The sequence below is a fragment of the Coturnix japonica genome, chromosome 4 (assembly GCF_001577835.2).
Source record: "Coturnix japonica isolate 7356 chromosome 4, Coturnix japonica 2.1, whole genome shotgun sequence".
Classification (NCBI taxonomy): Eukaryota; Metazoa; Chordata; class Aves; order Galliformes; family Phasianidae; genus Coturnix; species Coturnix japonica.
This window is the reverse complement of record NC_029519.1, coordinates 80807675-80820578: the sequence shown is the minus strand read 5'-3', so window position 1 is coordinate 80820578 and position 12904 is coordinate 80807675. Positions and strand designations below refer to the sequence as shown.

Sequence of the window (12904 nt, the reverse complement as noted above, 5' to 3'; positions counted from 1 at the left end):
TGACCCTGCACACAGCAGGGGGTTGAAACCAGATGATCATTGTGGGCCTTTCCATGATTCTATGAAATTCAGTCTTGCAGCTAAAACAGGTAAAACTGATGTCAACTGCTCCATAGTTTAGTGCTGAGGATTTCCAAGATGAACATCGTATTTTAAACAAACGAATGTGAACATCAGAAAGTTGAGAAAATTAGCAGAGAAGGAATTGAGGTATAAAAAAGAGGTATAATATTAAAAAAAGCTGAGCTTTGGAGAGTCCTGGGAGGAATTTCCAGTGTTTATCAACAAACTCAGAAAGCTGACAGTGCCCAGAGGTCCAAAGCTCAATCTTTCAAGTCCTCCGGCGTGGTGCAAAAACAGTGAAGAGCAAAAGATGGCTTTGGTTAATGTTAAAAATTTAATACGAGCCAAGAAAATAAATAAAATATGAAGACAGCCTGAGAAATTGTAGAGCGTTTATTTTTGTACTGGAGAAAAGTATTTTTCAACAGATGCCTTTTTCGCACTTCATCAAAATTAGAAGCATCTGCTGTTTCCTGAACTTGGGTTAGTGAACAACACAGCACAGTACTAATGAAGATGAAACTCAAATGTCATCTGAAGAAGCAATTAGAAAAGGAAAAAATGGAATTCTTTTCCTACCTCAAAAATGTTATTGTATTAAGCTCACGCTTGCTTGTCCTCAGGCACAGACTTCCCAGTGATTTACAGACGATTTTCAAGTCTGAACCGTAATTGTTCATGCTATGAACTACTTATAACCTCAATTTAAAAAGCCTATTAATTTTTGGAAAACACACCAGGAACTGCAGGCACAAATCATGATCATTTCACCTTTTCGACGGCGTATTAAAAATTACCTCGATTAGAGCAAAATGACTATGAGTCAAGATGACATTTCTTCCCCTTCATGCATATCAATTCAGCACATGATACCAGGAGAGGGCTTCCAGGTTCTTTTTAGCACAGTGCTGGCTTCCTCTTCTCTTCAAATGGGGAGAGATGGCCCCAACCCTTTGTTTGCATGCCCTGCTTTAATCTCAAGTTAGAGTTTGGAGATTTATAGGCTGACCTACTACTGCTGTTTCTGAACATCGAGATGCTTATCTGTAAGAGCTACATGGCTGCAGCATTGATCAGTTGGCTTCTCCCTTGTGTCAGTGTGAACATGCCACGAGCTGAACCTTAAGTCACGGTCATGGCTCAATAAATGGGGCGGTTTTAGGCTCCTGAAGGAGCCAGTGCACCAAATCACCCCCGGCACAAACAGATGACAATAACTGTGCCTAAAATAAACAGGATTTGGAAGGAAAAAACTAATACTTACATGCCACAGTGTAGTAACATGATCTGTTCATTGTAAAAGCAAAAACAACTCCATAATTGTTGATGCTGCCGATGACTGCACAAAAGAACACTGTATGGGCTGTACTGGCAGTATTATATATTTAGGTTACTGGAACATACTTATGCTGCTATAAGCCACATCTGATTCAGGCTCAAGTTAAAGAAATAGCACTGCTTAAAGTTAAGACTCTTCACAAGTGAACTTACCTAAAAGCTGCCAGTAAAGGAGCATAAATGGAGTCCCCATCATACACATATAAGTGGTCCCAACTGCACTCTGTGGCAAAGTGATTGAATCGAAGCCTCAGGATCGTGTTTGGCCTGTAAGGAAAAAAAAACAAATACAAAGAATTAAAAGATTTGGAATTAGCCACTCAACACACACAGCAAAGTCCTTCCGACAAGCTCCTGCAACGTGAAGCTCCCCTCTAAACAAGACTAAAACTGTGTTGTTTAGTGCAAATGTAGACGCATTGAACATGTCACAGCTTTCATTCTGGCACGCACGCTCCACTGTTATTAAGGGAACAGATTCTTTACAGCCAGAAAAACAACTGTGTCCTTAAACCTTCCCCCACCACAAAGGGCAGAAATTGAAAAGCAGGCACAACCAGCCCACTGCTCTTTACCTCTAATGATAGGGCTCTGCGGGGGTAAGCAATGAAAATATGTATGTACAATACACGTAAAGAATCACAGCCACCATTAAACACCCCTCTTTCTCTACTTTAAGGGATTTTCTGCAGATTGACACAATTATGGTGGACTATCTAGTCACCTGGAAGCTGGCAGAAAGCTTCCTTCTATTAATTTATTACCCTATTATTTCTGTAGGATCTTGAAAGGCCGTCTCGAAAGAAGTCCTTCTGAATTGGAAATCAGAAACACAAGGGTAGTGAAGCACTGACTTGCACAGGTTGCCCAGAGAGGTGGTGGATGCCCCATCCCTAAAGACACCCAAGGGCAGGCAGGATTGGACTCTGAGCACCTGATGGAGCTGTGGGTGTCCCTGTTCACTGCAGGGGGTGGGACCAGACGGCTTTTAAGGGTCTCTTCCAATTCAAACCATTCAGTGATTCAATGCAGAGGTGTGACCTGAGATGTATCAGCAGGAAAAATGCTTGGTTTACTCAGTGAGGAGGTGCAAGGGGAACTCATGTACCAAAACTCACCAGTGTCCCTTCTATTCGATGCACAAAGGATGCCCATGAAGCCATAACCATGTAATGAACATTTAGATACCATTAGTTTCACGGCTCACACATAAAGGTACATCTAAAGAGAATCCCTCCAGAGCCACAGCAGAAATCTCATTAACGCTCAGCTCAGGGAGGGTGAAAACCCCACCAGCTTTGTGCTTGGACCTGAGATGAAAGGAAATGAATCCATAGCCACGCTGCCTCTTCCCACCCACAGCCGCAAAAGCATAGATGAAAGTGATTAGGATCTCTCAACAGTATACTGCCCTTGGGTTCAAATGAAATTGCCATTCATCCTAATACAATGTCGGCCTGCCATCGAGTCCTTCTTTCTGACAGAATGGGAATTCTTTAGGGAGTTGTTCAGCAAAAGAATGCTTTTTGGTAAGCACGCTGATCTTCTCCATGCCTTTGGAAAAAGAGAGGCAGGTGTAACTCAAGGACAACGTCTCGCTGAAGGAAAAGTACAGAGAGTGCTCGTCGTTTCAAAACAAAGCACTCTAAGAAATTGTAGGGGGTTTGCTTCTATTTTAATGGCATGACAGCTGTAGAGAAGCGTGGAATCCTTCATCAATAAAAGCTTTAGACCAAGAACAGAAAGAATACCTACAGTAGAGCTAGCAACTCATTAACAGAGAGCACTCGTTCGCACAGTTCCAAGGTGTGGGGCTTCAGGCTCAGCCTCAGATGGGATCCCTGGGTTGGATCACATCTGCTTTGTCTGTGCAGTAAGCAGCACAGCCCTGGCATGAGGACACAGCACACACAGCAGCCAAGAGTCAGGAGTGGTGTGAAAAGGAAACGTGCTGCAAGCAACACATGGCTTCCTTTATACCTGAATTTATCTAGTGTCTTCAGTTGCTTATTTAGCTTGTGCCTTTACTTTACTAACCTCAAATGCCCTCCACATACCAGTGTGCTAGCACCAAGGTGAAGGCACTTAGCAGAATTTAACAGCTCTGCAGAAGCTGTTTTCCAAGTCCAGATCTCTCTGGGAATGTCACATTTGGCAGAGAGAGCTTGGGTTATTTTCACAGGGGGTGCATATTTCAGCTGTTTCAATCAGCGTGGTCTTTCTGTGCACCACCATCCTCTGACAGCAGAGTACAAACACCCAGAAGCAGGAAAAGGACATCTCCTTGAATGCCTGACTACAAAAGTACTGTCTCACTTCAAGCCTCGCAAAGTGGTAGCTCCCCAAGAAGCCTCGGGTCCAGCAGAAGCTGAAGGAGTCATGATAATGATGTTATGAAGGACCTGTGAGCAGCATCTCCATTCTGATAAGAACTCAGGACATATTATCCTCTGAAGGAAAAAATAAATAAGTAAGAAGAAGCTCTGAGGGTTATGCTGACTGCACTCGAATTGCTGAGGCTGTTTTGTCTGTAATAATATCCTTTAAAAACATTCTTTTTTTTAACTTGTAATTCCAAAGTAAATGCAGTTGCATTTTTACTACCTGCAAAAATGAAGAGGTCTTGCCACTTAGGGCATCTCACTTGGAGCTCAACCACATCAAAGCACTGGGCTCCTCCCAGTTAAGAGTTGGTGGTAGGTCCCCAGTTGCAGCTCTCTGGATGGATTTCTGAACAGCTTGGCCCTTACAAACATAAGCTCCCAACACATTCAGAGGTAAATCAGTCATCCAAAATAAATGTCTGAAGTGGATGAAGTGAATACCATTCCACCCCCACCCACCAGGCATCCCAAAGAAAGAGAAGACTGAAGAAAAACATACCCTGGTCTTTTATTAAGTTCTAAACATCCAAGATGCTGAGAGACCTCAGTATAAAAGCTGTTAAATGTAAATGTAGTTGTCTGTGCTCTCACAAGACGTGATCCTATCCATAAACCACTCTGCTTACAGTGTCAGGGAGCAGTATGGAACGTGATCTAAGATATAGCTGTTAATGTACAGCATAATAACTGACCAACCAAAGCCATATGGACTATAAGGATGAATTTTACAGTCATGGTACTGTGGAAAACACCCTTCATCTGCTGCCCCATCCATCAGATGACAGTCAGAGAGTACACACTATATGGGATATTGCTAAAACCTATGCAAGAGATCGCTGGAAGTAATACAAAGATCAAACATACAGCAATAGAGAAATGAAGGGAGAGGTCTAAGGGATTCTTCCCAGTTCAAATCTTTGCAAATAACTTTGTGTAAAAGAAGAAACAAACCTCAAGAGCAGCATTACATAAACTGTCTCTCCATGAGCATTAAGTGTGAGGTTTTTTTTTTCATACTGCCTAAAATTGAACATGGACTGAATCCTGACCATCTGAACAGCCCGATACAATGGCAGATGATTAAGTATTAAACTCTTAAGTATTTACTCAGACAGGTGCATTTATTCTGATTTTCCATGCAGTTTCAAAACCAAGTGGATTTTACACCAGGAAGCCGTAAATTCAGGAAGTCGTTTGCACAAACAACAACAATACAACAAACCTATTTTCCAAGCATAACTAAGTGGTGCTGCCCTATGCAGCCTTAGGAATAGTAATAATAATAAAAAGATTATGAGATCTAAATACAAAAGCAACACTGTTTGCAAGCAGAGGTGTTGACTCCACTCACCTCCCTTCAATTAGCCAAGTGCATTTTGTTTTGTATTTGTAGTTCCCAGGCCCATCCGTTACGTACCCTGAAGGTTCAGTGAGTCTGTAAACAAAAAAGAATAAAGACAAGCATTAGTCTTCAAAGTTACAGCATTCATAAAGGATATCCTGAATTTAGGAGATCCATTGCTGGGTTTTCACCTTCTGAAGAGCCCTTAAAAACAATGCAACACGAATCAATTGGGATTTTCCTGTTCAAGTCTGTGTACATGCTTTCTGATTATTGTCCTTGGAGAATGAAGTAAGAGTGATGGTTTTTCTACCAGAAAAGCCTAACACAGAGACTGGAAAGAGCGACCAAAGACATGCAAAGGTTGCTTACACATCCTCATCACTCATATTGGAAATTTAACAGCCAAACACACATACAGTGACACAAAATCAATCACGGAATCATTAAGGTTGGAAAAGACCTGTAAGTCCTATGGCCAACCCCAACCCATGACCATTAAACCATGACCCTCAGTGCCTCACAGCCCTTGGACACCTCTTGGGATGGTGATTCTAACACTGCCTGCACAGCCTGTGCCAGTATATTTCCTAATATCCAACCCGAGCCCTCCCTGAAGGTAGCAACATACTGGCTTCAGTTATGACTTATCTCCTCCACCATGATTTCAACATTTCTCTCCAGAGATCACAGACAACTGAGAGGACAACCACACTATCTAAAAGGTAACAGAGGCATAGAGTTGAAGTTTGGGACAGCAGACCCCTTATACCACTTGGGTTCCCAAAAACCAGGCACTGGGCAGCCTGGTCTGCTGGTTGGCAACCCTGCACATAGCATGGGGTTGAAACCAGATGATCCCTGTTGTCCTTTTCAATCCACGCTATTCTATGATACTATGCAATGCACACCACAATTCAAGGTTTCAATATCTTTGAAAATTCAAAGTACTTCTCTATTGGCATAGAATTTGCAAAAAGGGATGGAAATTCTTAACTGTAGAAAACAGAATCTAGTCCTCTTGTAATATGTAATAACCATGGAAGGGTAGAAAAGAGATCATGTCAGTGCTTCAGTGCTGACAGCACTTTGCATTCAAGAGCCAACAGACACTGGAAACCTGAGTAAGTCTCGCATGCTGAAAAACAACCTTATGCAACCTGCCAAGCTCTCAGAGAGCTCAGAAAACTCCTTGAACAACTTTCTCTGGCAACGATTATTAAATCATTCACCACCGAAACGCCATCGAGAGCAACGCTACACAATAAACAACCCATAAACCCAAGCCGTGTCTGATCTCAGAGCGTGTCAACATCCATATAATTAACGATCATGTGATGGCAAAGCAAAAACAAAACACAAGATTTAGTTAAAAAATAAATAAAAGATCCTATTTCCACGATACGCTGTTAAATGCTTATCTGTAAGTTGCTCAGATTCCTCGCTAAGCTTTAGAAGCTGTTGCCGCTACAGACAACTACAGGATATTAAATAATAATAACAAAATTAGAGTTCAGGCCTTCAAAAGGAGAAGAGATTGGATTGAGTGTGGGACACGTGATACTCGCAGGGTTGTGCCCATAGGGCTACTCTCAGCCCTGCAGCCTAACCATACTATTCCTAACTCTAATCATAGAATCATAGAGGATGGAAAAGACCAAAGTCAACCCCAACCCACTTTCACCATGCCCACTGACCATCTCCCCACGGCTGATACACTAAAGTCAAGTCAGGGTACACCAGCTTCCCAATGCCTCTGGTGTGGATTTGGGAAGGGAAGGATGTTTTAGCTCCAAGGTTTAGCTTGGAGAAGAGAAGGCTCCAGGGAGACCTCACTGTGGCCTTCTGGTACTTGAAGGGAGCATACAAACAGAAGGGGGAATGGTTGTTTACAAGGGTGGATAGCGATAGGACAAGGGGGAATGGTTTTAAACTGAGACAGGGGAGGTTTAGGTTGGATATTAGGAGGAAGATTTTCACCCAGAAGGTGGTGATGCACTGGAACAGGCATTCTTCATGACTTGGTCTCAAGGTGCTGCACCCTATGAAAGAAAGAAGCCAAGTCCTTCAGGTGTTCTCTATGATGGGTGAGTACACGTGGTCAGAGTGGAAAAACACACACAGTGCAAAGATAACGCTTTTAGCAAAGCACAGATAGAGCACTGAACTACAAAGCGACAACGCTGCCTTCAAAACCACCACGGTGGAAAAACTCTTGCATATTTCTGGTTAAAAACTGGAGATTTTAAAATAGATATGAATGCTAACGTGCATGCAGACACTACCAAAGGGCTGTTTGCATTGCTACCACAGCTCCTTACAGCTGATGTAAATTTCTCACTGACTTTCACCCAGGCTCTTAATAGTGTCAGCAATGTTAGACGTGTGTATTTGTTAGATACAAATTGCTGTATACTGACAAAGTCCCGGCAGAGCCGTGAATCGCACAATGAGGTGAAGACTCAAAGCTGTTTTCTAATTACCATCTAATAAATCTAAACAGCTGAACACAAAGAGTCACAAACTCCAAGGAGCTCGTAGCATCAGAGTAATTCATTTTTTAAGGTCATTAATAGAATCATAGGATAACCTAAGCCGGAAGGGACCCATAAGGATCAATGAGTCCAACTCTTGGTTCCATCCAAATTCTATATTCCTTCCAATACATCACATCATTAAAGGTACACACGACATGCTGGCAGCAAGGTGTTGAAAACATTTAATTTTGCCTCAGATTCTCAGCAGATCTCATTGGTTTCCATTGCTTCCAGTGTGACAGAAAAACTCCAGCATTCCCACCAGAGTCCTTCTGCTAAAAACAGAAAACTACCACGAAAACCAACTGTTCGTCCTCATTTTGAAGCTGCTAAAACTAGAGACTGATGCACACAGTGAGTCTTCTTCCTCCCTCCCCTCTCCTCTCAAACAACACCACAATTAGAAGCCATTGTTTCGGGTAAATCTGAAGTTGCATCCAATAAAGAGAGGGTTGCTGCAGCCTATTACAGAACAATGGCATTCTACCCTGAACTGATTAACAACTTATCTTTGTTCATTTTCTGAAAGAACACCAAGTAAACACAAAAACCACACACTGATCTACCCTATGGTTTCCTACGGGTCCCAGTGTATGGGCATGGAAAGCAATCAGCCACATGCAGGATTACATGGTTTTAAACTCAGACGGGAGGTTTAGATTAGATCATGCTATTTCTAATGCAGGCTAAGGATGCCGTTGGCCTTCTTGGCCACCTGGGCACACTGTGGGCTCACGTTCAGCCGAGCATCAACCAACCCCCCCAGGTCCCTTTCCTCTTTACAGTCATCCAGCCACTCAGCCCCAAGCCTATAGCGCTGCATGGGGTTATTGTGGCCTTGCTTCAAAAAACCACAGTGACTGACACAGTTAATTTAAGACAGGCAACATGGTTTCTTCAAAGGAGAGGTTAGCTCTGCCCTTCCGTGGGACGTTTCTAAGATACGAAAGGTGACTTCCTGGCTGCTGATCAGAGATAAGAGCAGAGCCTGAAAAGCCCAGCAAGGTCTGAGAGGAGAGTCAGTGAAATTACAGCAGGTGAAAGGAATCCACACAGCCACTGATGCTAAATCTCTTTGCTAATGAAATATCCGCCTCAATCCGACAAGATGCTGAGCTCCAACAAAGCCTGAGTCTGTACCTGCAGCCTAGGAGAGATCAGAAAGCACAAAAGCTCCTACAGGCTTAAAAATCATTAAGTCACCAAGCTAGAAACCAAATTATTTTCCAACAGTGCCCCTCTATGAAGGGCACCAGGCTCCCATTCCTGACTCCTGCTCTTCTGCTGTCACCAAAAACAAATGCCCCCCCATAGCTGTCCCATTTGGGGCTGCCTGGTGCCTCTGCCCCTGGCCTGCTTTCAGCATCAGGTTTGATCTCAAACCATGTCCCCTCCTCAGCCACAACCCAAATGAACCAACCCAAACCTGCAGTTGTCTCATTAATCCCTTCAAGTTTTGTGTGTCCAACCAGCTCTCCTGCCAGGGAGGAACTGCAATGATATTTCATCTGAAAACTCACTTTGGTACGTTTTAAACATGGTTATAAATGAGACAGGGGAGGTTTAGGTTGGATATTAGGAGGAAGTTTTTCACCCATAGGGTGGTGATGCACTGGAACAGGTTGCCCAAGGAGGCTGTGGATGCCCCATCCCTGCAGGCATTCAAGGCCAGGCTGGATGTGGCTCTGGGCAGCCTGGGCTGCTGGTTGGTGACCCTGCACATAGCAGGGGGTTGAAACCAGATGATCATTGTGGTCCTTTTCAACCCAGGCCATTCTATGATTCTATGATTCAATTCCTCTTTATGGAAGACATTTACTTCCTCTCCTCCTTACAACTTTTATTTGCAAGCTAAGGAAATTATATCCATCAAGAAATCGCATAACAGGACACCAGATTACCCAAGTCATCATTCAAGACAACAGAAACAACAAAGTTGAGTTCCCTTTTCCAATGCCAGTTCAAGCACTGAAAATCCATGCCAGATCCCAAAAGACATCACCACTTCACCACTGTTGCCCAAGCAGAGGTTATAGACACTGCAATAACAATGGCATTAGGAACATGCTGTAGCTCCATCTGATGATCTAGCTCCTAAATTGGTCCAGCAACTAAAGTCAAATGGAGGTCATCTCGCATTTAGATTCCTATCTATCTGTATTTCCTATCCTTCTACCTTTATTTCCAGCCCCATCTCAGACAACACACGGCTCTGTTCAGTGCATGAGCATGAGACAGTCAACTCAAACATCCATGCTGCAGTGTAAATCTGAATCTTATAAAGTAAATTCTCCCCATTCAAATTAACTGAGGGAAAAACAAATACAGTAATATCACAGTCATCCCATAGAATCCTCTTCTTCAAATTAAGCAGTATCTTGGAGGTGCAGCTCCACACCAACCATTCAGCAATTCTGTGATCCCAATCTTGACTCAGTGTTTGTTTCCAAAACACCCTCTCCAGTGTCTGTATTATATGTGGAAATATTTCCATGTTGAAAGGCCACTTGGATTCCCCTTTTTGAAGCCAACCTTCACCCAGCTCCTGTACCTGAGACGAGAGCCGTGCAGGCGGTATCAGCTCCAGCAGTTGTCTACGAAGCTGGTCTAACAGTTGCTCTGTGCTTTCCCCATCTGTTCACAAACCCATTTATTGGCTCTTGGCCTACTTCTTTGAAACGAAGATGAGCAAGCTGCAAGTGCTCACCCTGCCTAAAACAACTCGGCGGGCCTGGAGGCTGCTGGGTTGTAGCAGTAACAAATAGAGCTGGTGCATCACACAGCATCTAACTTGGCAGAAGAAAAGGAAGATAACCAACCCTTTTTCACTTGCACGCAACCACAGAGTGAATCCTTACAGCCTTTGGCCAAGAGCTCTCACAAGCAGTCTCACCTCACACTAATTGCTTCAGCAACAACATAAACTGAGCTCCCTGTAAGAGGAAAGTAGGGAGAAAAGGAGTTATTCAAAGAGAATCATCAAAGGCTGATGATGAAAGAGCTCCCGAGCCAGACAGGTCTCTTCAAGGTCTGCCACTGGATGATCAAACAAATGCACTGCATTATCCAAGATCCTGCCTGGCTTTGTGTAATACACAAGGTACCCAATGTAAGTTGAGGGGGTGAGGGAAGAATCATAGAATCGATTCAGATTATAGAATGATAGAATGAGTTTGGGTTGGAAAGGACCTCAAAGACCATCAATCTCCAACCTCCCTGCTGCCAGCAGGGTCTCCAGTCCTGATCTCCAGATGAACCACAGACACATCAATATTCTCTCTTAGTTGAAGAACACTTCAATAATCTCTCAAGCCACCATTCCTACTCTTAAGCTCAGGAAAAAGAGGCTGTTGATGGCACATGTGAACAAAATCAGGCTGAGCTGCTGACTTCAGCTTCCAACCACTGGCACACTGAAATGAATGGAGTTTAAGGTCACCCCCATGGTGCAGAAGACCCTCACCTTTCAGGTCCCTTTTAATCCTTGCAAGTTTGCCCACATCCAGCACTGTTGATTTCTAGGCCAGATGCAGAGCACAGCAACCAGCAGCAGCACTTACAGAAAGCTGAAGCCAAAGATCAGTCATTTGTGGCAAAAAAAAAAAAAAGGAAAATGAAACTACTGAGACATCCTATAAATAATATCACAACCCGACCCACTTTCCTAATAGGGATAGAAATAATTCCTTTCATTTCATCCTGACATACAAAAACTTCCAAGCAGCGTTACCTGCTGGGAAATGTTCCCTAAAAGAAAACATAAAATAATACAATTCCAACAAGTCAGCAAACAGTTGGGTGTAAAGGTTCACATCCACTTGGTTCTGAGCTGAAGAAAGGATTCTGATGCAGTTATGCAGGTGTAGATCACAAAAGAAATAAAGCACAGATGTCCTGAGATCCAGAGGCTTTGTGAACCTACACGGTGCCAATCCCTAACGCATTTCAAGCAGTCTTTTGGCTGCAGTGACATGGAAAAGGTCGTGCAAAGTGCAAGAGATCAATAGGGAAAGAGGAATCCAGGCTGGAACACGTGCTTGGGGCAGCCTGGGTTTGTTTACATTGATTTGCTGTTGCTTTTACTGAATATTCACAGAGCTCTTACACCGATAACGTGCAGGAAGCTGTACAGGTTTCAATTCTGCTCCTTGATATCAGTGATGCACAAACGCAGCATTTGAGGATTAAGCATCCAAAAACAAACTTGGAAGAAAACAGTTTATAAATGAAACAGATTAACAGTACATCTGAAAGCAACTTTAGCACATCCGTGTATTAACACCAACCTGTGTGTTCAACCGTGGAAGAAATCTTGCTGCTTAAAAGGTCCGCGAAGCACAAGTGTGAAGAAACCCAGATGTGCAAATGCTCCTGTATGTGGATTTTTATTAGGGAATGTTAAAAAAAACCCTGAAAATCCTCTGAAAGATGAAGTCTATGAATGGGCTGTGAATCCCCGTTTACTTGTAGATGAATGGTTTTTAATACAATGCTTTTTACATCCAGTAGATGGAAGCCCATTAGACTCTATACTCAAATACAGAGCAACAGTTGTAGGGGCGCCAAGCACAGACTGGAACCCACAAGCTTCAACTGAACATAGGGAACAGCTTCTCTCCTTTGGGAGTGGTACAGCCCTGGCACAGAGAGGTGGGGGACTCTTCTTTAGACGTATCCAAACCCACACGGATGATTCCTGAGCAACCTGCTGAAGGGAATTGCTTCAGGAGGGGAGATGGACCAGAGGATCTCCAAAAGTCCCTTCCAACCTCTATAGTTCTGGGATTCTGGCTTAATGAATGGTGAAAAAAAAGGCCAGATTTGACGTAGATTTGATGAATTCACCTCGAATCTCTTAAATCAAAACTGCTGGTAATAGTGATTGAGCCACACTCAGATCCTTCCGCCACCGAGCCTCAATTTTTCCACTGACATCTTGAGAGAATGAAGTAAGCCCACACTGCTCAAACCATCACTTTTTATTCAGCAGCCTAAGAAAATAAATGAAACGTGAGCTGTGCCTGATCACTCAACTGATCTCCACACCATAGCAAGACACAGAGTGATTTACAAACATCACAACATGTTCCTTATCTTCCCCGAGCCCAACAAGCATCAATAACTCGACAGTGGCATCCTTCACATCGCTCCAAGATCCCCAAGTCCAACCCATCCCCATTATGCTCAATGACCACATCCCTCAGTGCCACATCTCCACGGCTCTACAATACCTCCAAGGA

At 43.4% G+C, this 12904-nt stretch overlaps 1 protein-coding gene across 1 annotated transcript in view; it reads right to left on the bottom strand.

The window, feature by feature from the left end:
* Nucleotides 1-12904, bottom strand: part of ATRN (attractin) — an 87617-nt gene that overhangs the window by 56963 nt on the left and 17750 nt on the right. The window contains exons 2-3 of the mRNA XM_015862984.2: nt 5137-5220; nt 1555-1668 (exon numbers count right to left, since the gene is read on the bottom strand). Of these exons, the coding sequence (XP_015718470.1) occupies nt 1555-1668; nt 5137-5220 (198 nt within the window). The remainder of the gene's footprint in view (nt 1-1554; nt 1669-5136; nt 5221-12904) is intronic.